Source organism: Dendropsophus ebraccatus, chromosome 6, assembly GCF_027789765.1.
Source record: "Dendropsophus ebraccatus isolate aDenEbr1 chromosome 6, aDenEbr1.pat, whole genome shotgun sequence".
Taxonomy (NCBI): Eukaryota; Metazoa; Chordata; class Amphibia; order Anura; family Hylidae; genus Dendropsophus; species Dendropsophus ebraccatus.
Window position 1 is genome coordinate 121,901,195 of NC_091459.1, and position 23,828 is coordinate 121,925,022.

Sequence of the window (23,828 nt, forward strand, 5' to 3'; positions counted from 1 at the left end):
GGGTGGGGACTGTTATGGACACATTGGGGAAAATTTATCAAAGGGTGTAAAATTTAGACTGGTGCAAACTGCCCACAGCAACCAATCACAGCTCAGCTTTCAGCTCTGTTGAAAGGAAAGCTGAGCTGTGATTGGTTGCTGTGGGCAGTTTGCACCAGTCTAAATTTTACACTCTTTAATAAATCTCCCCCATTGTGTTTGGCCACAGTTGTGCCATTTTTAGCTGGGAACTGTTATTGGTTGTTTGTGCTTGGGCAATGTTGTAGGGAACCATGTTTGGGCACTGGTGTGGAGCTGTTAAGAGGTTATTAAGGCAAGGAACTATTATAGAGTCGTTATGACTGGACATTGTTTATGAGGTCATTGTGGCTGATTACTGTTTTATGGAGGTTCCGCACCTGGGACTATTATAGTCATTGCGGTTGGCAACTGCTATGAAGTCATTGTGGCTTGGCATTGTAAATGGATTATTGTGGTTGGGGACTGCTATGTTGTTATTAAGGCAGGGCATTGTTGGGGGTTCAATTATGTGGTCATTGTCGTTGCCTATTATTATATGACATAATTGGCCATTGTTATTGGGTCACTGTGGCAGGGAACTATTATATGGATCATTGTGTCTGGACAGTGTAATGGGGCCTTCGTTGTTGTTGTTCGCTGCTGTGGAGTTCTTGGGTAATGTTATAGATTCATAGTAGCTAGGCACTGTTATGGGGTCATAGTGGCTGGTTACTATTTATGGGGTTATTTTTGCTGGACACTGTTAAGAGGTCATTGTGGCTGAGTACTGGTTCATTTTTGCTGGGTACTGTTATGGGGTCATTATTGGGCACTGGTATTGGGTTTCTGTGGCAGGGTGCTGTTATGGGGTCATTGTGGTTGGGTACAGTTATGGGTCATTGTTGCTGAGCATTGTTATGGGGACATTGTTGTTGGCAGGGCTGTGGAGTCGGTAAGCCGCAGCTCCGACTCCAAAATTTTATCAGGTTCGACTCCGAGTCCCGACTCCTGCTCCTTCATAAATGGCCAGTCATATACCAGCGGAGTTATTTATCACACTGGCTCAGCAGCTTCTCCCTAATGTCCTACATGATCCTGGGGCGACTTCTGAATAAATAAAGGAATACTGTATATAAAGCAGATTCTCCTGTGTGAGTAGTGGATGCAGCCAGTCTCCAGCCTCCATGTCCTGAACTACTCACAACTAGACTAGATGGAGCAGGTGGTCTTTTCCTGCTGACAATCTTCTATGTTTCTAACTAAATATTCACCATACTTAAAGAAACACTGCTAACAATGCCAGATCCCTGTGATATAGAGGTCAGCCATAGTGATATACAGGGGGTCATACATAATGATATAGAGAAGTCACACATAGTGATATAGAGAGGGGTCATACATAGTGATAACACCACACTGAGGACAGAGGTTACTGATACACTACTTATGTCTTCTCCTCCTCTATATTACACAGGATATCTTCATATTACACTGCTGCTCAAATACAATCACCCAGCATCCAGGAAGAGAACAGCACAGATCTGCCCCCACACAATGGACTCTTCCAGCTCAGACACAAACTGCCAAATAGTGACTGACAACTTTTCCATGACCACCCTTATGTAATAGGGCCAGTGTCCTATTACTGATATATTCCCCCGACCACCCTTATGTAATAGGGCCAGTGTCCTATTACTGATATATTCCCCCGACCACCCTTATCTAATAGGGCCAGTGTCCTATTACTGATATATTCCTCGACCACCCTTATGTAATAGGGCCAGTGTCCTATTACTGATATATTCCCCGACCACCCTTATCTAATAGGGCCAGTGTCCTATTACTGATATATTCCTCGACCACCCTTATGTAATAGGGCCAGTGTCCTATTACTGATATATTCCCCCGACCACCCTTATGTAATAGGGCCAGTGTCCTATTACTGATATATTCCCCCGACCACCCTTATCTAATAGGGCCAGTGTCCTATTAGAATGTTGCTCATAATATATATTCATGAGCAAAACTTAAAATTCATATCAAAATTCAATTCTACATTTTTTAAAGATTTTTTTAAAAGCTGGAGTCGGAGTTGGTACATTTTTTTCAGACTCCGACTCCAGCCAAAACTAGCTCCGACTCTGACTCCACAGCCCTGGTTGTTGGGCACTGTCATGGGGTCATTGTTGATGGGTACTATTATGAGGTCATTGTTGCTGGGCACTGTTATGAGGTCATTGTGGCTGGGTACTGTTATTAGGTCATTGTTGTTGGCTACTGTTATGGCGTCATTGTTGGGCTGTTATGGAGTCATTGTGGCTGGGTGTTGTTATGGGGTCATTGTTGGACACTGTTATTGGGTTTCTGTGGCTGGGTCCTTTTATGGGGTCAGTGTGGCTGGATGCTGTTATGGGGTCATTGTGGTTGGGTGCTGTTATGGGGTCATTGTGGTTGGACATTGCCATGTTCTGGTACATTAGATTGGAATATTTTGACTATTTATCCTACTGTAAAGACTTGGGATGGGTCCTCAACTTTTGAGCTGCACGTAAAGCCTCCAAGTCTCCCAGTGGTAATTTCTCTATTGTAAGCGGGTGTGATTTCATGTCTATATGTGATGTCAGTAATAAAATCATGGCCAAATGCAATTAAACCTGAACAGACACAATAAAAAAATAATCAATTTATGATTGTGTAAAGATTTTTTGCATTTTTAAGATGCAGGCACAGTGTTCGACCTTTCCCCGAGTTACTTGATAGTCAAAGTGCGTAAGCGGCAAGGTGCTGATTATGTGCAGAACAGGGTCTGCCCGTGCACGGCGCCTCGTAATCCTGCAGTTATAGGGAGTCTGGCTGGTTAAAGCTATAGAGCTGGAGAATATATAGAGAGCCTAAATATAACCAGGTTATGAGAGAGCAGCTGCTTATTAATAAAACATGTTATTGCGTATATGGAACGCTGTAAATTACCCTGATAAGCCCCGGCGACAGCTCCCTAATGTGCAGCATTTCAATAAAGATGGCACATTAAGTCTGCCGCTCCTACAGTTTATTAATACAATTGTCTTTGTGTTACTGCAGCCCTGGTGTTGAGCATCCGGCATTAAGAACTTGTCACATATTCAGGAGATTGTAGGAATCAGAACTGGAGGTCCCATGTGGAACAATATATTGTTTTAGCTGCATTTTTTTATCTCTCCTGTACAGTGATCTATTATTTTTATAGCGCCGGCGAATTTACAATAATTGAGCAACTAAAATGGTTCAAAGGGTATACCTACCGTATAGACAGTCCCTTATACGGGTAAGCAAGAGAGAAAAACAGACATGGAGTGACATTTTATTCTTCTCATAATTCTGGAGAGGATATGATTGTTGGTGGTGACATGTATATGATTATCCTCCTATATGATACTATTGTATCGCCCTATTCTGGTCAGGAAAAGAATGTCTATCACAATGCCCCCTATATATAAAAATATAACTACTATAAGGTCGAGTTCAGACTTCATAAGACACCGGCCATTCTGTTACCCGGACGTGTTATAGAATGGCCGGTGTCAGTGAAGTTCATCCCAGCCGCTACTGCAGTACCAAATATGCAAAAAGAACACTGCAGAGACACCATCACATGTCTTGACGTCAGTGAACTAGCCAGACCTCCCTCCGGGAAGGAACAACCAAGCCAAGGAATGTCTCCAATTAAGGAAACCACCTAAGCTAGGTATCCATCCACAGACAGCTGTTTCAGGGTTTTTGCCTCTCATCAATGTGGAGTAGGTTTCTGGCTAGTGGGAGCATTGACTAGTAAGTGCATGCAAAAGGACGCTGGTTGACCTCAGGGATATCAACCAAAACACTGCAGAGACACCATCACGTGTCTCAACGTCAGTGTATTCTAGAACATTGCCCCCTGGGAAATCAAATATGCAAAAAGAACACTGCAGAGACACTATCACGTGTCTCAACATCAGTGAACTAGCCAGACCTTCCTCCGGGAAGAAACAACCAAGCCAAGGAATGTCTCCAATTAAGGAAACCACCTAAGCAAGGTATCCATCCACAGACAGCTGTTTCAGGGTTTTTGCCCCTCTGCAGTGTTCTTTTTGCATATTTGATTTTGGCTTGGTTGTTCCTTCCCGGAGGAATGTCTGGCTAGTTCACTGACGTCGAGACACGTGATGGTTTCTCTGCAGTGTTCTTTTTGCATATTTGATTTCCCAGGGGGCAATGTTCTAGAATGCACTGACATTGAGACACGTGATGGTGTCTCTGCGGTGTTTTGGTTGATCTTCCTGAGGTCAACCAGCGTCCATTTGCTACTGCAGTACCGGCCTGGATGAACTTAAAGGGGTTATCCAGTGCTGCAAAAACATGGCTCTTGTCTCCAGTTCAGGTGCGGTTTGCAATTAAGCTACATTCACTTCAATAGAACTGAGCAGCAAAACCCCGCCCAAGCTGGAGACAGGAGTGGGGCTGTCTCTGGAAGAAAGTGGGCATGTTTTTCTAGCGCTGGATAACCCCTTTAATTTCTTAAGAATTGAGATGCAGGCACATTCCGGTGCACCTGTATCTCAATTACACATAGCTGACAATATAAAGTGCGGCCGGAGCCGCACCTTCCATTGTTTGAACTGTCAGTGTTGTGCGGACACTATTTAATGAATAGCGGCCGTACAAAACTGACATGTCAGTTTTTTCTGCAGTCGCAAGCAATCCTGGCCGGAGTGTATTCATTGGGGGAACATTTATTAAGTCCGGCTTTTTTTATGCCAGGCTTACAGATGTCCTCACAGCCACCAGAGCTCTGAGGATTTATGTAAAGGCGCACTGCCTCAACATAAATCCCATGCGCACAGAGCTTGTCCCTGTGAACAAAGTTAAATCTACACTAGCTCAAAGCTGGCGTAGGTTTCACTATCATTTTAATGCCGGAAAAACAATAAATGCGGTGCACGCAGAAGCGGCCCCCACTCTCCTTGCTGCCGCACCCCCTCCCCGCGACTCTGGCGCAAGTGATGCAGGGAGCCCATTTGCGAATAAATTATTTGCAAATCAAGCATTTGCGAATAAATTTATTCGCAAGTTGGCTCTCTGCGCCAGAAAAATGCCCTTTGCGCCACATGATAAATGTCCCCCTATGTATATAAACTCGGTCCAGGATTCCATTACAACCAATGTAATATGCAATTTCATTAAATAAAGGCTGTGGTTGCAAAACTGCAAATACGGATGTTGTTTAAGAAATTATATGTTGTGTGAACATAGCCTAATACTGTTCCTATACACAAGAATATAACTACTATAATACTGCTCCTATATACAAGAATATAACTACTATAATACACGACATGGAGAGAGAGGAGCGGCCGCACATCCCACATATGGCTGACACTAGTGCCGCTAGGCCTATTTTAAAAACAGTCAGGGTGTCGGTATATAATTTGATCAAACCATAATAGCCCCGTGCACCTACCCCAATGTCACAGGACCAAACCCAAAGTGCCCCCCCAAAACCCGGCCGACACCACCGGCAGGGAAGGCTGCCCCCAAACAACATAAGTATGAATGTGATATTGCACTCACCAATGCTGCTGAAATCAGAATGGGAAAGACATGAGGTACTGACGTGAGCACAGGTATATCCTGCCAATTTGGATTATGTGGGTCTTAAGGGGGAGTGCCAGCTGCTCAGAAAGAGAACTGTAAAACACGACATGGAGAGAGAGGAGTGCCGCACATCCTACATATGGCTAGTGCTGACACTAGTGCTGCTAGGCCTATTTAAAAAACCGTCAGGGTGTCGGAATATAATTTTATCAAACCATAATAGCCCCGTGTACCACGTGCAGGCCCCCTGGTTCACACAGGTCCCTAGGCTAACTTACCACCGTGTCGGTCAGCGACCGCCACCCCCGCAAAGTGTGCACGTGCAGGGAAGGGAGGTCATGGAATGGCCCCGCAACCCCAATGTCACAGGACCAAACCCAAAGTGCCCCCCCAAAACCCGTCCAGCACCACCGACAGGGAAGGCTGCCCCCAAACAACACAAGTATGAATGTGATATTGCACTCACCAATGCTGCTGCAAACAGAATGGGAAAGACATGAGGTACTGACATGTGAGCACAGGTATATCCTGCCAATTTGGATCATGTGGGTCTGCACGTGCAGGCTTTGCGGGGATGGCGGTCGCTGACCGACACGGTGGTGAGTTAGCGCAGGGACCCGTGTGAACCAGGGGACCTGCACGTGGTACACAGCGCTATTATGGTTTGATCAAATTATATACCGACACCCTGACGGTTTTTAAAATAGGCCTAGCGGCACTAGTGTCAGCCATATGTGGGGCCGCTCCTCTCTCTATGTCGTGTATAACTACTATAATACTGCTGCTATATACAAGAACATAACTACTATAATACGGACATGGAGAGAAAGGAGCAGCTGCACCTCACACCTATGGCTGACACTAATGCCTCTCAGCTATATTTAAAAACCAACGCCAGGATGTTGGTATACAATTTGATCAAACAATATTGCCCCATATACCACGTGCCGGTCTCCTGGTTCACATGAGTCCCTACACTAAATCAACTCTGTGTCGGTCGGCAAGTGCTAACCCCACAAAGCGAGCTTAAACAGGGAATGGCCTTGCGACCAAACCGTCACAGGACCAAACCCCAAAGGGCCCCCCCCCAAACCCAGTAGGCACTGCTGACAGAGAAAGCTGTCACCAAGCAACACAAGTTTGAACAAGGTCTTACCACTCTAACTACTATAATACTGCTCCTATATACAAGAATATACTATAATACTGCTCTCTATATACAAGAATATAACTACTATAATACTTCTCCTATATACAAGAATATAACTACTATAATACTGCTCCTATATACAAGAATATAACTACTATAATACTGCTCCTATATACAAGAATATAACTACTATAATACTGCTCCTATATACATGAATATAACTACTATAATGCGGTTCCATTCTCTCCAGTTCGTGTTTTACAGTTCTCCCTCTCTGAACAGCTAGCACTCCTTTATAAGACCCACATGACCAAAATTAGCAGGATATGCCTGTGCTCACATGTCTGGACCCTATGTCTTCCCCATTCTGTGAGAGCAGCAATGGTAAGTGTAATACCATATCCATACTTGTGTCGTTTGGGGGCAGCCTTCCCCGCCGGTGGTGCTGGCTGGGTTTTGGTGGGGCTTTTTGGGTCTGGTCCTGTGACATTGGGGTTGCAGGGCCATTCCATGGCCTCCCTTCCCTGCATGTGCACGCTTTGCGGGGTTGGCGGTCGCTGACCGACACGGTGTGGAGTTAGCGTAGGGACCCGTGTGGACCAGAGGACCTGCGCGGTGGTACACGGGGCAATATGGCTTGATCAATTCATATACAGACACTCTGGTGTTGATTTTTAATATAGGCCTAGCGGCATTAGTATCAGCCGTAGATGGGATGTGCAGCGGTTCCATTCTCTCCAGTTCGTGTATAACTACTATAATACTGCTCCTATATACAGGAATATAACTACTATAATACTGCTCCTATATACAAGAATATACTATAATACTGCTCTCTATATACAAGAATATAACTACTATAATACTGCTCCCTATATACAAGAATATAACTACTATAATACTGCTCCTATATACAAGAATATAACTACTATAATACTGCCTCCTATATACAAGAATATAACTACTATAATACTGCCCCTATATACAAGAATATAACTACTATAATACTGCTCCTATATACAAGAATATAACTACTATAATACTGCTCCTATATACAAGAATATAACTACTATAATACTGCCCCCTGTGTACATGAATATAACTACTATAATACTTCTATGTACATGAATGTAGAATTGAAAATGTGAAGTTTCCTATCCTATACAGATTGCTGGAATTGCTGTGTGTATCTGTAGTTATGTCTCTTAGTATTTCTCTTTCTCTACTTTTGTGCTTTATCCTGCATTACCTCATCCTCATGCCGGTGGGTTGAGTGATTTTTCTACATCATTACAGATCAGTATTCTGCTCCGCTTCTCTTACATTCAGCCTTATGAGGGCAGCAGAGGCTCAGCTTTCGGCACAGCCCTTGTTCTGTACAGGATGGTCTAATGATGTTGATTTCCTGAATGTTTTTGAAGTACCAAAAAATGAGAAGGCATTGAGGACATGAGAGCGATTCACAGCAGACAATCAGCTCTCCAGGACGTTGTGTGTCTGTTCGGTGATTGTGTTTGCACACTGTGTAACAATGCAGGTCTGCGCTCGGCACGTGCAGCGGTGATAATCTGCAGATCCATGGACCTTCAGTAATTGGAGAGCCAAGCGTCCTACATTTAGAATAATTGCTCATGATCAGTGCAGGATAAGTCATGGAATGTATGTACACAGTGACCCCACCAGCAGAATTGTGAGTGCAGCTCTGGGGTATAATACAGGATGTAACTCAGGATCAGTACAGGATAAGTAATGTAATGTATGTACACAGTGACCCCCACCAGCAGAATAGTGAGTGCAGCTCTGGAGTATAATACAGGATGTAACTCAGGATCAGTACAGGATAAGTAATGTATGTACACAGTGACCCCACCAGCAGAGTAGTGAGTGCAGCTCTGGAGTATAATACAGGATGTAACTCAGGATCAGTACAGGATAAGTAATGTAATGTATGTACACAGTGACCCCACCAGCAGAATAGTGAGTGCAGCTGTGGAGTATAAGGGTAGGTTCACACTATGGAATCCACGTGAATAAGTTACGTTGGATTCCATGGCTCGTACCCGTTCACGGCGGCGCACCTATCCGCCCGTTCCATAGACACCATTTTATGGCCGGGCTAATTATGCATTTCGTCGAAAGAACTGACATGTCTATTCTTTCGACGGACAGCAGAATCGGCCCGGCCATAGAATGGTGTCTATGGAGCCGGCGGATATGCACGCTGCCGTGAACGAGTACAAGCAAAGGAACTTCGCGTGGATTCTGTTTTGTGAACCTACCCTAATAGAGGACGTATTTTCAGGATCAATGCAGATGTACTCATTAATGTCTGTCTTGCTCTGTACATGTCTTAGTGTTATATTGACAGGCATTTTCTATGTCCCACTATGTACAAAGATTGCAGAGCAAGTTGTTTCAATGGGTCCAAGGTTGCCATTGCAGCCTATACATACTCCATGTTCTTATCACAAGGGAGCCTGTCGGATGGAGCCCCCTTTCTATTTCGTAGTATTAGGGTCCTTTTCAATTTCTTTAACCAGTGAACTGGACACCATTTCAAACTTTTTTACTGCACTGCTAAAAAAGTCTATCAGTCCTACTATAATTTCTAAAAAAAGTTAATTATACAGAAAATAATCTGTTGGAGACTGCCAGTAAATGGCTGTATGTTTAGTGTCCAAGGGGTTAAGGTCTCAAATTAATTTTAGAGACATCGAAACCAGGATAATAAGGTGACAACTTTTAGGGAGGACCAGGACTAACATGGCGGGGTCATAGTTCATGACGTGACACTCAGCTGCTCAGGAGTTAAGAATCGGGAGAGGAACTATTCATCAGTAATGGAATGAGACCCAACATCTCGAGTTACAATTTGCTGACCAATTCCAAAACTGCATCTCCCAGCAGCCTGAGCATCTGGTAAAAACCTCAACAGCCGAGTGATCGTAAGATACGAAAGTAAGAAAAAGTTCCAAGTCAGCAGTTTGGGAGTAACGCCTTCATGGTAGATAAGCTTCTGTGCCATTCCTTGTTGTGAGCTCTGAGACATGGACTCTTCTCTGTCCTTGTCTCAGTCTTACATCTCCTGAGTCATCAGTGCCGGACCTAATGGAGTGGAACAGGCAGAAGTGAATGGTAATTACTTATTGAGCTTCCAAGGGTCCAGATGAAAGTAGGACACAGATAAGGGAAGATTGTGAGCGCCTGATGGATGATCTTGCTTAACTCTTTGCGGCTCGGGATGTTTTGGAAATCGAGGTGGCATATGGGCAACCATGTGCTGAAGCCTTGACGGTCACTAACTGTGAATGGCAAACTGATTAACCCTTCACAAAAAGCAATAAGGCATTAGGGTCAGATAGGATCCCCGCCGGTACTAGTACAGACTTCATGGAATAGTGGCAGGACATGCAGGAGGGTTTCCATCGCTCCCATTCATTCACAGTCACGACCAAGCACATATTCAAAGCTTGACACTGACCTTATCCCATCACCGGTCGCGGTCTCAGCTGCCAGTCCCCCATCTATATCTCACAGCTGAATAATATTGTACAGGTTATATACTGTAGAATGAATCTACATGAGCATTTATCTACATTGCTTCCGATAGGGTCATAAAGACCTTTGATGCATTTTCAAACTGAAATACGTTCATTTTATTGCTGATTTCTCCATTATTTGGACTTGCTCAGAGGGGGGAATATAGCCCCCTGACACTGTCTGCAGAGCTCATCTGGGTCAGACTCCTGCTGATACCTGGAATTGGTGATTACATGATCACCGACATGGAGGAACAGTATTGTTTCCTGCTAATCTGTATACACAGTGCCCATTGGGCAATATGTGTGTACAGCGACCAGAAAAAGAGGGATAGTAATACTGTCCATGCCTTTCCTCTGGAGAGCCTAGCTGTCATTTACAGCTGCCCCCTCCCCATCCACCAAGATAGCATTGCTACATCACTTTGCATAGTAAAATTTTGACCATCCAGATGTCGGCAAGTGGTTGAAGAGAGTCTAGCCAAGCAGGATTTAGAGTTCAGCAGTGAAGATCAGCTGATCCAGAGTAAAGGATCAGCTTATAGATAGTTGCATGATCATTGACCCATCGGATATGATTATCCATAATTGGATGAAATTGATCTTACGTCGATGGCAGGCCTCCGTGTCTTCTGGCCATGTTTGAATAACTCTCTTCCTAAGTGGCATTGAGATTACTGGTATTGCACATTTTCAAGTGAGAATTATTTTTGGAATACTTTCCTTTATTAATTTTTCTTCTTTATTCCGAATTAAATGGTTACAAGCGGGGAAATAATAGCGCCATAACCTTACAATCTTTTTCTAAACATCTTGACTTTGGCCGTCATCTTTCATTTCCTCCTTATCCTTTTCGTCTCCGGTCCTCTGTATAAAGATGTTTTATACCCTTCTTCCTTCATGTAGAAGTCGCCCATTGTTCTTTTATATTCGTTTTATTAGTAAATTTTCCGACTGTGTTTTTTTCTCCCCCTCTTTGGGTGTTCAAGGGCGGCTACACAAGGATGCCGTCTAGTCTCGTTGACTCTCATCTTCACAGTTTTACAGATGTAAGAACAAAGAATCAATTAAAATCAGTTTAATGGGCTGTGAAAATGGTTGTGTGGTTGGGTTTTCGAGCAGAGGGTGTCACACATTCTAATGAAGTAGAAGGTAGGTGGCTGCTTTCGAGTCCACCTGTAAATGTAAACAATAAGCGGCTGATCATTCTGCTGGGAATTGACTACGATAACACTCCACAGTGTGATTACAGGGGAACCTGGCTCAGGAAAGAAAATGCTTATAACCATTCTTTCGAGAGAGAAGAATGTTTGGAAATCGTGATTGACCACCTTGCATTCCCGAATGGGAGACCTCTCTGACCAGACACGCTGGTTGTGATGTCTTGATAAATACATACTGATGACAGAGCTAGATTGTGATGCAAAGTGTGAATAGGAGTAGTATAAGACACCGAGTCTCATAGATGATCGGTGAGGATAACACAGTGTATAGATCCTTTGTGTGGCCAAGACCTATTCTTTCAAAGCTACTAAACCTACAAATAAATGAGAGGAAAAAATAGTGCAAACATGTTCATTTTGGCAGGACCAGCCCACAGTCTTATGTGTATGGTGGCCTCCCAACTCCCCTCCAGTGGGACATTTAGGGAGAGAAAAATTGGCTGTGTTAATTTTCAACCTCTTGATCCTTGTGTTCTCAAGGAGAAGGAGTCAGGCAGCGGCATTCTGTCCTTTCTTCATTTAAAAATACTGCCGAACAGGAGGGAATCGAAGTGCTTTTAGGCCAAACAAGCTTCGGACAGCAGCTATATTATGTGTGTGGCCAACCCAATGGGGTGTCCCAGTTTTGAATGCAAAACGTATTCGACATAAAAAAACTGAGCTAAGCTAACAGGAGACTTTGTTTGCATATTCTTTTGGAGTGTCCAGATCTGACAGATTTAATAACGTGTGTCCATCTATATGAGATAATAAATCTGGAAAAGCTTTTGTTATAATATCGCATAGTTCTGTTCCGCTTACCAATATATGAATATTTTGACAGTTGGGTGTTACCAGTTGGGGGTATGTCCCTGCACACTTTGACACTGGCCAATCGGTGCTGACACTGGCACACTATACGGACACGTGTGTCATGTTAACACCTGGTTGTCAATTCATGGACGCATTTTCAGACGGGTAGCGCAATGTAGCTTTATAATTTATATTTCATGAAATATACGAGTATTTATTAAAGCAGACCTGTTGGAAATGGTATCAGCTCCTCTTTCGCTGTCTTATAAACATTCTGTAATGTAGAAGTAAAGTTCACATTTACATCTAAAGCAATTAAAGCAATTTGCCCCATTTATCAGAGATCCTTCTGGGAATCTTTAAACTGAAAGCAGTACAATGTGCAGGTCACGAGCATCAAAGGCAGACGAAACCACACCCGCCATGATGTCTAACAGCTACTCAATGTCACCGCAGCATTGGACAGCTATTGGATGGATGTTGTGAGCGGGCATGGTTACCCACACTATACCCTCTATGGAGAGAAAAAAAAAACATGGCAGCATATCCATAATACTTTTCAGCACAATTTACTACTAACATCCGGAGTTTGTTACATTTTGATCAAAGTGCATAAGCCCACACACCACATCAAGGTTTCTGATGTGGGGTCCCTAACTTAACCCCTTAAGGACCCATGACGTACCGGTACATCATTGGAGTCTTTAACTTAAAGACCCATGACATACAGCCAGTGGTCTGCGGCGCTATGAAGTGAGCTCACTTCATAACACGTGCATAGAGTCTGCCAGAGGCAGTGATCATTGTTAGTAATCCAATGTAAAAGTCCCCTAGGGGGGACTTAAAAAGTGTAAAATAAAAAGGTTTAAAAAACACCATAGCCCCTCCCCCAATACATGTTTAAATCTCCCCCCATTCCCATTTTATAAATAAAACATAAAAATAAATAAACATATTATATACCGTAGCTTCCGATCTATCTATGAACGCTATGAACAAAAAGCACAAAAAAATACACCAGGATTGCTGTTTTTTTCTTATTACATTTTATATTAAAAGAAAATTAATAAAAAGTGATCAATATGTCCGATCTACAAAGATATGGTATTAATAAAAACTAGAGATCATGGCGAAAAAAATGATGCCCCATACAGCCCCGTAGGTGAAAAACTAAAATCGTTATAGGAGTCACAATAGGTCCATTTTAATCATACCTATTTGCAAAAAAAAAAAAAAAAAACTTAGGCTGGATTCACACTACATTTTTACAATGTGTTTAAAAAAAAAAAAAAAAAAAAGAAACTGTTAGAAAAACGGATGCAAGTGTGTGCATCGGTTTTGAGGTGTTTTTCCATTGACTTCCATTGTAAAAAAAAAAAAAAAACGGATCAAAACAGATCGTTTTTTTTTACAGACACAAAAAAGTTGTCGACCTCATTTTTGTGTCCGTCAAAAAAAAAAAGGATCTGTTTTGATCCGTTTTTTTGTATAATGGAAGTGAATGGAAAAATGGATCAAAATGGATGCACACACTTGCATCCGTTTTTTTCTATCCATGTTTCATCAGTTTTTTGCAAATAACAGATTGCAAAAACGTAGTATGAACCCAGCCTTAACTGTTAAAAAAACTGTAAAACATTAGAAAAGCTATGTAAACATGTATATTGCTGTACTCAGGCTGACCTATAGAATAATGGTATCATGTCGGTTTTACTGTAAAGTGCATTACACATACACAAAATTGTATTTTTTCCCAATTTAACCCCATAAATCATAATTTGAGGGTTTCATCATTAATTTTATTGTAGATTGAGAGGCACCATTACAATGTACACCTGTTCCTGAAAAAAACAAGTCCTCATATGGCCCTGCAGATATAAAAAAAGAGAGAGGTATAGCTCTTTAAAGGCAGAGAGAAGAAACCAAAAACGCAAAAGTGAAAATCGGCATGGTCCTTAAAATCATTTTGGGCTTTTTCCTTAAGGGGTTGATAATAGTGCAGCCCAGTGCTGCAACCACCACAACAACTACGCCACGGGAGCAGCCCAGTTGCCCAGCACCCCCAATGCTGCCAGACACAGCCCTTTTGGGCCCTGGGCCATAACACCTGCTGACACAGTGCCGCCACACCAATGGCTGCCGAAATGGAGACTTGACCACAACCAGGAGAAGCAGATGGAACCCACACTTGATCCATGTGGCATGCACCTGCCCCCTCTCATCTCTAAAGGTATACTTTAATACTTTAAACCTATAAGTGGAGCATTAGAAAGAAGAACAAGTAAGACCATTTCTGCTCCCCTGACAACCCCCTTAAGTAGCAAGAGGCCCCTAATCACCCAACAATGGTCAGAAGTGTATTCCCTTAGTGTGTCTTTAGTATATCTTTTTTTTTAAGGCTATGTTCACACTATGTAAAAGTACGGCCATTGTTGCCATCGGCTTTATATATAGTGGAACATTGCCTACATTTCTATGGGATCCCGGCCGGAGCGTTTAAACATCGTATACGCTCCGGCCGGGATCCCGCGCAGACCCGCAAATAACTGACTTGTACGGCTACGTACGGTCCACGAACTTACGCCCGTAAGCTACGTACGCTTCCCGAGCGGCGTACGTATCGATCTGACAGCGGTATTTTACTTGGATATCTTTGGCTAGCCCTGGACACCCCACAGAACCTTTTGGATCGGCAAATCAAAGTGTAAAAAAGAAGAAATCACCACTCCGTACGGGACCGCATGTTGCGCTAGGGGCTTAAGTTACAGCATTTCTGTCCCAAAACAATGGTCTGGTTCATTTTTTACGGCGCCGCATACGATCCGGGTGTAAGTTCTTACGTAGTGTGTACTAACTGTGCAGCCGTAGATCGTATACTTTCCATTGTACGCAAACTACGTAAATCTCCGGCCGCTTTTCACGAAGCGCGATACGGCCGGAAACTTACGTAGTGTGAACCTAGCCTAAAACTGTATAGAAAAAATACAGATTCTGCCTTTCTATACACTGGCTATCAAACAAGATGTATACCGCACACTATACTTTTCTTTAACATTGTGGCTGATTGCTGAACCATGCCACTCTATGGCAAAAACTTGAGACATGCTCCAAATGTATACCCCTGAGCCTATTCTGTTGCTGTATTGCCACATCCATTCATTCAGTCATTTTCTAGCTCTCAAAAGATGAGATGAATCTGCTGCGTCCCAATCTACACAGCAAAGCTGCTAAGCAAACTGCGGAAAACAGAAAGTATCTGTCTATTTTGATTGCTCACAATGTGTTTTATATGGATCGTCACATAATAAACACTCATTTCTTATTATACTTTACATTAAAATAATAAAAACCTAAACACAGGCTAATGGGAGACTTTCTTGACATCTGTCCAGACCATCGTACCCTATGCAGTGTGCGTTTGGCCATACAAGTATGTAATAGTATTAAGTAGATTAGTAAAACCACCTTTTACATTCTCTACAAAGTGAAAACTAGAGTCTATTAACAGCTCGGTCACTTATTGTGCATCCAGTCAATTCTCCTGGAATCCTACACCTCGGTGAGCCGACGCAGTATTATTATGAGCAATATTACCGCTCTAGAACCGAGAGGCTGCGAAAGGTCACTGCAATCTCTTCTAATTGAATTCTCCTCTAAATCCCGGAGATCCTGGGGTGTTTTATTGATGAAAGCAAAATATCTGTTTTAAATTATACATTAACATTTCTGTGGTAACGTTACTCCTGCGGAGCTGTAATCCTGCAGTCAGGGACGCTTTAATGGGCCCTTAATCCTTGATGCAAAATAAAACTTAAAGCTTGTGCTAAAGGGATTGAAGAACATGTGAAGGTTTGTAGGATGGTTTATTTATATAGCGGCAGTAGACGCTGTAATCCCATCAGTCCCTGTGCCCGTTGGGGTTTACTTAATCTCCTACGCACTCCGGAGACAATGTCTTGGGAAGTCAATTGACCTGTTAGTATTTTTTTAGATTCTTAATAACATTAAAGAACCCAGAGTATCCAACAAGTACTGGGAGAACATGAAAGTCCACATACATGATGCCCCTAGTTGGATGGACAACCAGGGTCCCAGTGCTACAAGAAACAGCCCTGACTGGGTGGCCACTTGCTCCCCGTAGAAACCTTCCACTGCTACCAGTAATAGATAGCTATACACATTAGATATCTGTTGCCATAGCCATAGGCTGTATCCCAGTTTTCCAGGCGTTCCTCCCGCTGTATCCGCCCGCTCCACGGAGCGGGCAGACAGCGGGAATCTGCTGCCGAGCATTCGGGTTCATACGAACCCGAACCTCGGCAGGTTCGGACCATCCTAAATCATAAACCATTAATAAAATGCATGTACCTAAAAGTTTAGGGAGGGCTCTACTGACCAAGGGTCTTGGCTCTCCCTTTGGACGGGAAATGTGGACACTACCCTAATGTTTACGTGGTCATTCGAACTCTGATACCATCATTTTTGGTGGGATCCATTGACAATATAATGCCATGTTATGTATCAATGTGCAGTGATGCTTAAAGGGAACCAATCACATCAAAAATGCCTCAGAAGCTATACATACAGGGTAATGAAGCCCCCTGAACGTTTCCATGCTTGTAACTGACATCCATGAGCTTTGCATATAACCTCTGAAAATGAAGTATGTAAATGTCCGATGCCGTATGCAAATTACCCTCAACTAGTCATTTGGGCATTCCTCATCACCAAACTAGTTACCGATGATGTGCTCGAGTTGGCTGTAATTCCACCTCTCTTGGAGGGTCATGCCCAGGGACGCACCCTCTGGATGTGATTCTCAATGCAAAAGCCTGCTGCATGTCACGGAGGGGCCGCCCCTAAACACACATTCTTCCAGAGAGGTGGGATTACATTCAACTCGAGCGTGCCACCAATGACTTGTTTGCCGCTGAGGAAAGCCCACATGACCAGTTGAGGGTAATTTGCATTTGGCATGGAACATTTACAAACTTAGTTTGGGTTGATGACTAGTCACTGGCCATATTACACCGGGTGATTTCTGCCTGTAAAGCCAAAAATCACCTCTTGCTAAAGGGAATCTGTCAGCACCTTTTCTTGGTCTGAGGTGCTGACAGTGTGAGGAAGGTCTGTGTGTTGTAGTGGCGTCTCATACCTCTGTTTTTCCGATCGGTCCTGTACTTTCTGTAATTCATCTTCATAACTGTCAAAGAGGGGGAGTGGTGATGGCTTCGTGCCGCACTTCGTGCCGCCTCACCACTCCCTCTCCCAGCTTGTATTGAATCCCCCAGCCTCCTGGCGTCATCATCAGTATCTTCCTTGTTCTGTGAAGTGCGCGCACGCTCCAGCTGCGATTCGCCCATGCGCCGCAGTGCGTCGGACCGGCACTGAGCAAAGCTATTAAGGGCATAGGCTCCAGCGAGATACGGCGCATGCGCGAATCACCGCGGCAGCGTGTGCGCTTTTCACAGAACAAGGAAGATACTGATGATGTCACCAGGAGGCCGGGGGACCGGCTCCATGAATATTCAATACAAGCTGGGAGGAAGAGTGGTAAGGCGGGCCGAAGTGCGGCATGAAGCCATCACCACTCCCCCTCTTTGACAGTTGTGAAGATGAATTACAGAAAGTACAGGACCGATCGGAAAAACAGAGGTATGAGATGCCACTACAACACACAGACCTTCCTCACACTGTCAGCACCTCAGACCAAGAACGCACACCAAATAAAAATGAATAAAAAACATCAGAGAGCAGCGAGATATGAGAGGCAGAGAAGGAGATACAGTAATACCGGTAGAATACAAGGATGGGCCAGATGGGTGAAAGAGATGTGTTTTTCTAGGCACAGTGCCGCTCTACCGTATCTCTTTTTTCCATACCCTAGACACCTGCAGCTTGCTCTGCCCTTCATATGGTCAAAAACAGATGTGGCCGTTTTTGAGCCCCCTCCACAGAATGCAGAGACTGTAGATTTTCCAGTCCAGTTCTAAAGTTTTTCGCCATATAAGATGAAAGCCGGCATGTAAGACGTCTCCTGACTTTAGAGAAGATTTTCATGGGTTAAAAAGTAGTCTTATACGCAGGAGAATACTGTATTTGTAATTATTTTTCGAAGGTATGCAAATGAATCCTTTCAGACCTCACTGATTTATATTGGGGTCCAGCAGATGACTAAAGTCCTTTTGATGGCTAAAGTTGTAGATTCAACATCTTCCAACATCTGATCTGGAAAAAAAAAATCTGGGAATTTTTTTTCCTACAACCATACGTAACCTGTAATTTCTTCTTATGTTTTTCAGCTAAACACCATGTTAATGGCAACTCAATGGTGGAACCATTTCCTGCAGGGACACAGATGGCAATATTTGGTAAGTAGTTGAAAATCTTTTTTTTTTTTTGGCTGTATCCGAAGTAAAAAACTCCTTATTATTGTCAAAGAGTGTAGAAGTAACCAGTTACTGGACCTTGGTGTGTTAGTTTATCGAGGCAACAATTGTTGAGTTGTGCACTTCAGGGCAAATCCTTTTTGGTATTAGACTCCTCCAATGATAAGATAATATATGGGCGTTTTGCTGCCGGGACTCTTAGCGATATCCTGTTATCTGATCTGATTGTCTGTGATCTGCGAGGAAACAAGTATTCGCTTTCCCTGCAGCAAAACCACAGGTGAAATAAAGTTCTGCAAGATGAAATAAATAGGCTGTCCATATAATGTAGGACTGAGCTAGATCCTTCAAAGTAAGAAATGTTCTTTGTAGCTATTCTTCACTCTGGTGGATAGAAAGGGGCATCAATAAATCTTAATAAGACATTGAATTCATGGAATTTTTTAAATCATAGTTTCCTTCCATAAAGAGTTGTCCAGGGAAAATTAACTTGTCCCCTATTCAGGCTGTGCTGCCCTGCTCTGTGGTGTCTTTCCATAAGATGGCCAAAATGGAGGAGCATGTTACCATGCCCCACCCCCCCAGTGTCCACCACTAAGCTTGTACATACCTATGGAGGACACTTGGGGCGGGGCATGTTGACATGCTCCTCCATGTCGGCCATCTTATGGACAGACTCACCACAGAGCAGGGCAGCACAGCCTGAAGGAGGGGAGTCTGATTTTAGCTCTACGAGGTACACAGAAAACGGCTGTCAGTAAGTATAAGGAGTACACTTACTAATACTGTACATAGAACTATTATACTATAATGTGGCCAACCCTTTTAAGGTCAAGCAGGTCCACATTGCCAGGTAGTTAACTTGTTGCGTCTTGTTTACAAAGTATAAAGAACCATTCGTTGATAAATTAATAGCAAATATGCAATTTGAGCGATCAGCCCCGATTAATTACTCTTTTTCTTTCATGAAAATATAGAATTGAGTTGTTTAAAAGCCGACTGAGCGCACCCCACTGTTGTGAACAAATGAAATCGAAATTAGGACGGACGGCTGCGTCAGACTAATAATGTCAGTCGGCCCCCCAAATTGAGTTGGATGGAGGACTTGTTTAATTTAACGTAATGAAGTTTGTGTAATTACACCGGGAGCGCGGTCACACTGTGATAATGCTCTAATTTATCACTTTGGGAAAACATTTGAATGTAACTATGGACTCCAGGCAGCAAGCCGGCCCATCGCCACTGCAATAAGTCACTCGGGCGCAAATAACTCTTTTATAACCAGGTACAATTGGGTCAATTCAGGGAAATGGACAAGTGGAGCTCGGTTGATAAAATAGCATTATAGAGAAGTTTCTCGAGTCTTGTTAGTCTTTCGAGTTATTTGAGTGTTCCTTCTGCCAAAAATAAATCCAAATGTGCAGTAAGGTAGCAGTGACATCTTAATGGGCAACTATCAGCGGGTTAGATGAATCTAACCTGGTGGTATTTCTCTACTGCACAGGAGACGCTGAGGAGGAAATTATGTGTCTTACCTTCCTCCTTGGTGCTGTTCCGGTGCAGTTAGTCTTTTGCACCACAGTCCAGTGAGACCCCATAGCCCCAATCTGCCCCCGACCAGCCCAACCCTTTCTAATGATAATTAATGGGGCGGGCCAGATCAGCACTATGGGGGCGGGCAGTGCTCCTAACGGGTGCCTCAGTTCTCCTAATGGTCTCACCAGACCATGGAGCAAAAGATTAACTGCACTAGAATGGCACAGAGGAGGAAGGTAAGACACATAGCTTTGTCCTCAGAGCCTCCTGTGCAGTAGGGACATATCAGCAGGTTAGATTCATCTAACCTGCTGATAGTTCCCCTTTAATCTGCAGAATCCATCTGTATACCAGCAGGCCGATTATGGTAGTCATGTTAATGGACACTCAGTCTTTATAGAATATAACTTGGAAGTGATGAAAAAACTTTTCAAAATTTTGTATCATATATTCCTTTTCTAATTTTTGAGGTTTTACCTTAAAAAAGGATAAACATTGTGAAGAACAGACTAATCTCATACATAGTGCTCAATGCCAAGTAATTTGTTATAAGTGAAAACCATTGGCATCCCGTACACTTTCCATTTATACCCCCACACATCCACTGTCCATATTAATATAACCTCCCATCCCTCCAAAAGCCGCTCAAGATGTATACTCTAGTCACATATCACATGGCATTAAGATTGCATCCCTGACCCCATACTGTACTTCAAAATTGTTTTCTGTTGCTGACAATGTAACATTCTTTCAATGATTAAAGGGTGAGCAGCGAATTAAAGGAGTCCCACCAACTATGAAATCTGCAGGAAGGCGGATTGGTTGTGAAAATAATTAAAGTTAACTCACCCGTTCCTCGTAGCACAGCCGCCGGGTTCCATTCCCTGCCGCCAGGGGTCCTGCTGCTCTGCTAGCTGCAACGTCATGACCCCGGCTGAGTGATTGCCCGCTGAGCCAATCAGTGACTGGCTGAGCAGGCAATCACTCAGCAGCGCAGTGAAGTCGCTACTGCAGGAGCCGGGTACATGACTTACCCGATTTCCTGCAGAAGACTATGTCCTGCAGCAGAGAACGGGACATCTCCTTTAAGTTAGATACAGCTCTAGTGGAAAGGGAAAGTATATGCTCCCTTCTTGTTTGTTAAAAGTTAAAAAAAAAAAAAACAGTTGATACAAAACAAACAAACAAAAAAAAGACATACATAGACATGTCTCTGTAGCCAAGATAGATAGATGGAAGATTGGACAACCATGTTTTGTGCCTCTCTTTAGTGGGATAACAGCTAAAACTTTAGTACATTTAGTTCAGACTCTAGCCACAGAGTCCGTATTTAGCAATTCAACCCTTAAAATAAATTTGGGGTCAATAGTGGGTTAAAAAAGTGCCACCACTTTCCTAGCATCTCCTGAACTCCAAGGTGTAAGCAATTGCAGATCTGTTAGTGACAATGAGAGGGGTTGGGATGTGATGATAATAGGGAAGTGATGGAACATCGGCCTCCAGGACATTTACTAGATTGCATTTGGAGCTATCCGGTGCCAGTGAACAGCACCCTGGTTATATTTACAACAGCTGTTTAGCACTAAATAAAAAATATTTTCTGACCCTCTCCCGAAGGTGCTCCCATTCAGTTGGCCTTACAAGTTTTGACCAGATTTTTTGGGGGACTTAGTAATGAGATATGTTTAAATTAGTTTAGGTTTGTGGAGTCCCTTCCTATCTTCGTCATGTCAGTTACTAGGCTACCCCCGTAAACAGCCCTTCTTAATAGCAGATTCAAAAAGCTGTAACAATAGATTGGCCTAAAATTCAACATTTTGGGGGAATTTACCAAGATTGGTATATCCATACACACCGGTCTTAAACAAAGACCTCTTCCCCACACCATGGACTCTTAAACTAGACACCTGAGATAGGTTGGGTTCATACTGATGAATTCTCGCGGATAATGTCCGCGGAATTCCACAGTATGTCCGCACGCCTTTCCGCCGGCTCCATAGACACCATTCTATAGGCCGGCGTATTCCGCTATCCGCCGAAAGAAGTGACATGTCACTTCTTTCGATGGATAGCGGAATACGCCGGCCCATAGAATGGTGTCTATGGAGCCGGCGGAAAGGCGCGCGGCCGTGCGCGCGGACAACTGACGGAATTTCGCAGAGTTTATCCACGAGAATTCTGTAGTGTGAACCCACCCATATAGAGGAAGCCTTTGTGGACTGAGGAGTCCAAGATGTAGATCTTCAGTTGTTTGTGCACAAAAAGAAACAATGGAAGACTACAAATTTGGGGATGAGGAACAATATTTGGAGTTTTTGATCGAAGTCATCAATGAAAGCATTATGTGATTAATGTGTAATTTCTGAAGGTCTGACTGCTAGAATCTCCACTGATCGCGAGTCTCATCTCAGTAGAGCTGCATTTTAGCAAACAAACTACACATTGAGTACATCATTCTTCATTCGATGAAAGATCTTGACACCCCCTTTTTCCCCCTTCTCATCATCAGTAAGGGTCTGAGCCTCAGACATTGAACATTTTGTACCTATTATGTTGATAAGTGATATTGTTTGTAGGCCAACCCCTTTAAGAACGTACAGGTTTGCGTATGACTATCTATCTAAGGCTCCTTTGTAATCTAAATAAATCTGTTGACGTTTTAATGGGTTTAATATTTTCTTTTTATTAACTGGACTTTCTAAAAGACAGCTTAGCGGCAAAAAATTATTTTGTTCTTTTGACATAAGCCAAGGAACATATCTTACTTGCTAACCAGGTTAACTTCTTTTTTCTGAAGCCGTTCTGTTCCTTCACACGCCTCCATGTTGTCCTTGGCAGTGTAGCTGCTCTAGCACCGCTTCATTTCACCCAACACGTGTGTTCGGAATGTGCAGTCATACAGTGAATAATATGTATTCATCATGTCGTGTCATCCATAGCAAAAAGAAAAAAAAACTAAAACATTGGCATAAACTCCATTCAAGGCCTAAGCCAACCGGGGTATACATGGTTACCATGGTGCTGATTGTCAGGAACAAAACAGCCGCCATGTTGTGCGCAATCACACATTTTATACAGTTTTTTTATTTTTATTGCATTATACTTTTTTTCTTTTGTATGATTTTTAGTTTATTTACCATAATTGTAATTACTGTGAATGTCAGACATTATGGAACAAATATAAATGATGTTTCTAGCAACAAAGTTTGCCTCCATATCAGCCTTGTTCATTGGTTTTAACCCCTCTCCAACCAACACCAGTCCATAGAAATTAAAGTAGAAGTTCGGAAAGTTAAAAAATTGAATTGGCGGGGGGGAACATCATAAACAATCATTACTCACCTCTCCCCGTGCCTCTCCAGTGCCAGATTGAAGCTCTGGAACCCCCACTGGATTACGAGATCTCTTGCTTCTCAAATGTCATGACCCAGCTGATGGACTACCCGCTCAGCCAGCCAGTGACTGGGTTGGGACAACACTGCAGTCACTAATTGGCTGAGCGGGCAATCCATTAGCCTGTACAGGCATTTTCCCAGAGTCATTACATCATCAGAAATCGTGGGAAAATTGTCTTCTGGCAAGGGTCCTG

The 23,828-nt window shown here is 43.2% G+C and overlaps 1 protein-coding gene across 5 annotated transcripts in view; it reads left to right on the top strand.

The window, feature by feature from the left end:
- The window catches only part of MSRA (methionine sulfoxide reductase A), a 244,834-nt gene that overhangs the window by 105,298 nt on the left and 115,708 nt on the right, over positions 1–23,828 (top strand). For all 5 annotated transcript variants that reach the window (XR_011363697.1, XM_069975808.1, XM_069975807.1 and 2 more), the window contains one exon: positions 18,617–18,685. Coding sequence is in view for 4 of the 5 variants with exons in the window: in XM_069975808.1 (XP_069831909.1) it covers positions 18,617–18,685 (69 nt within the window). In the remaining variant the exon portion in view is untranslated. The remainder of the gene's footprint in view (positions 1–18,616; positions 18,686–23,828) is intronic.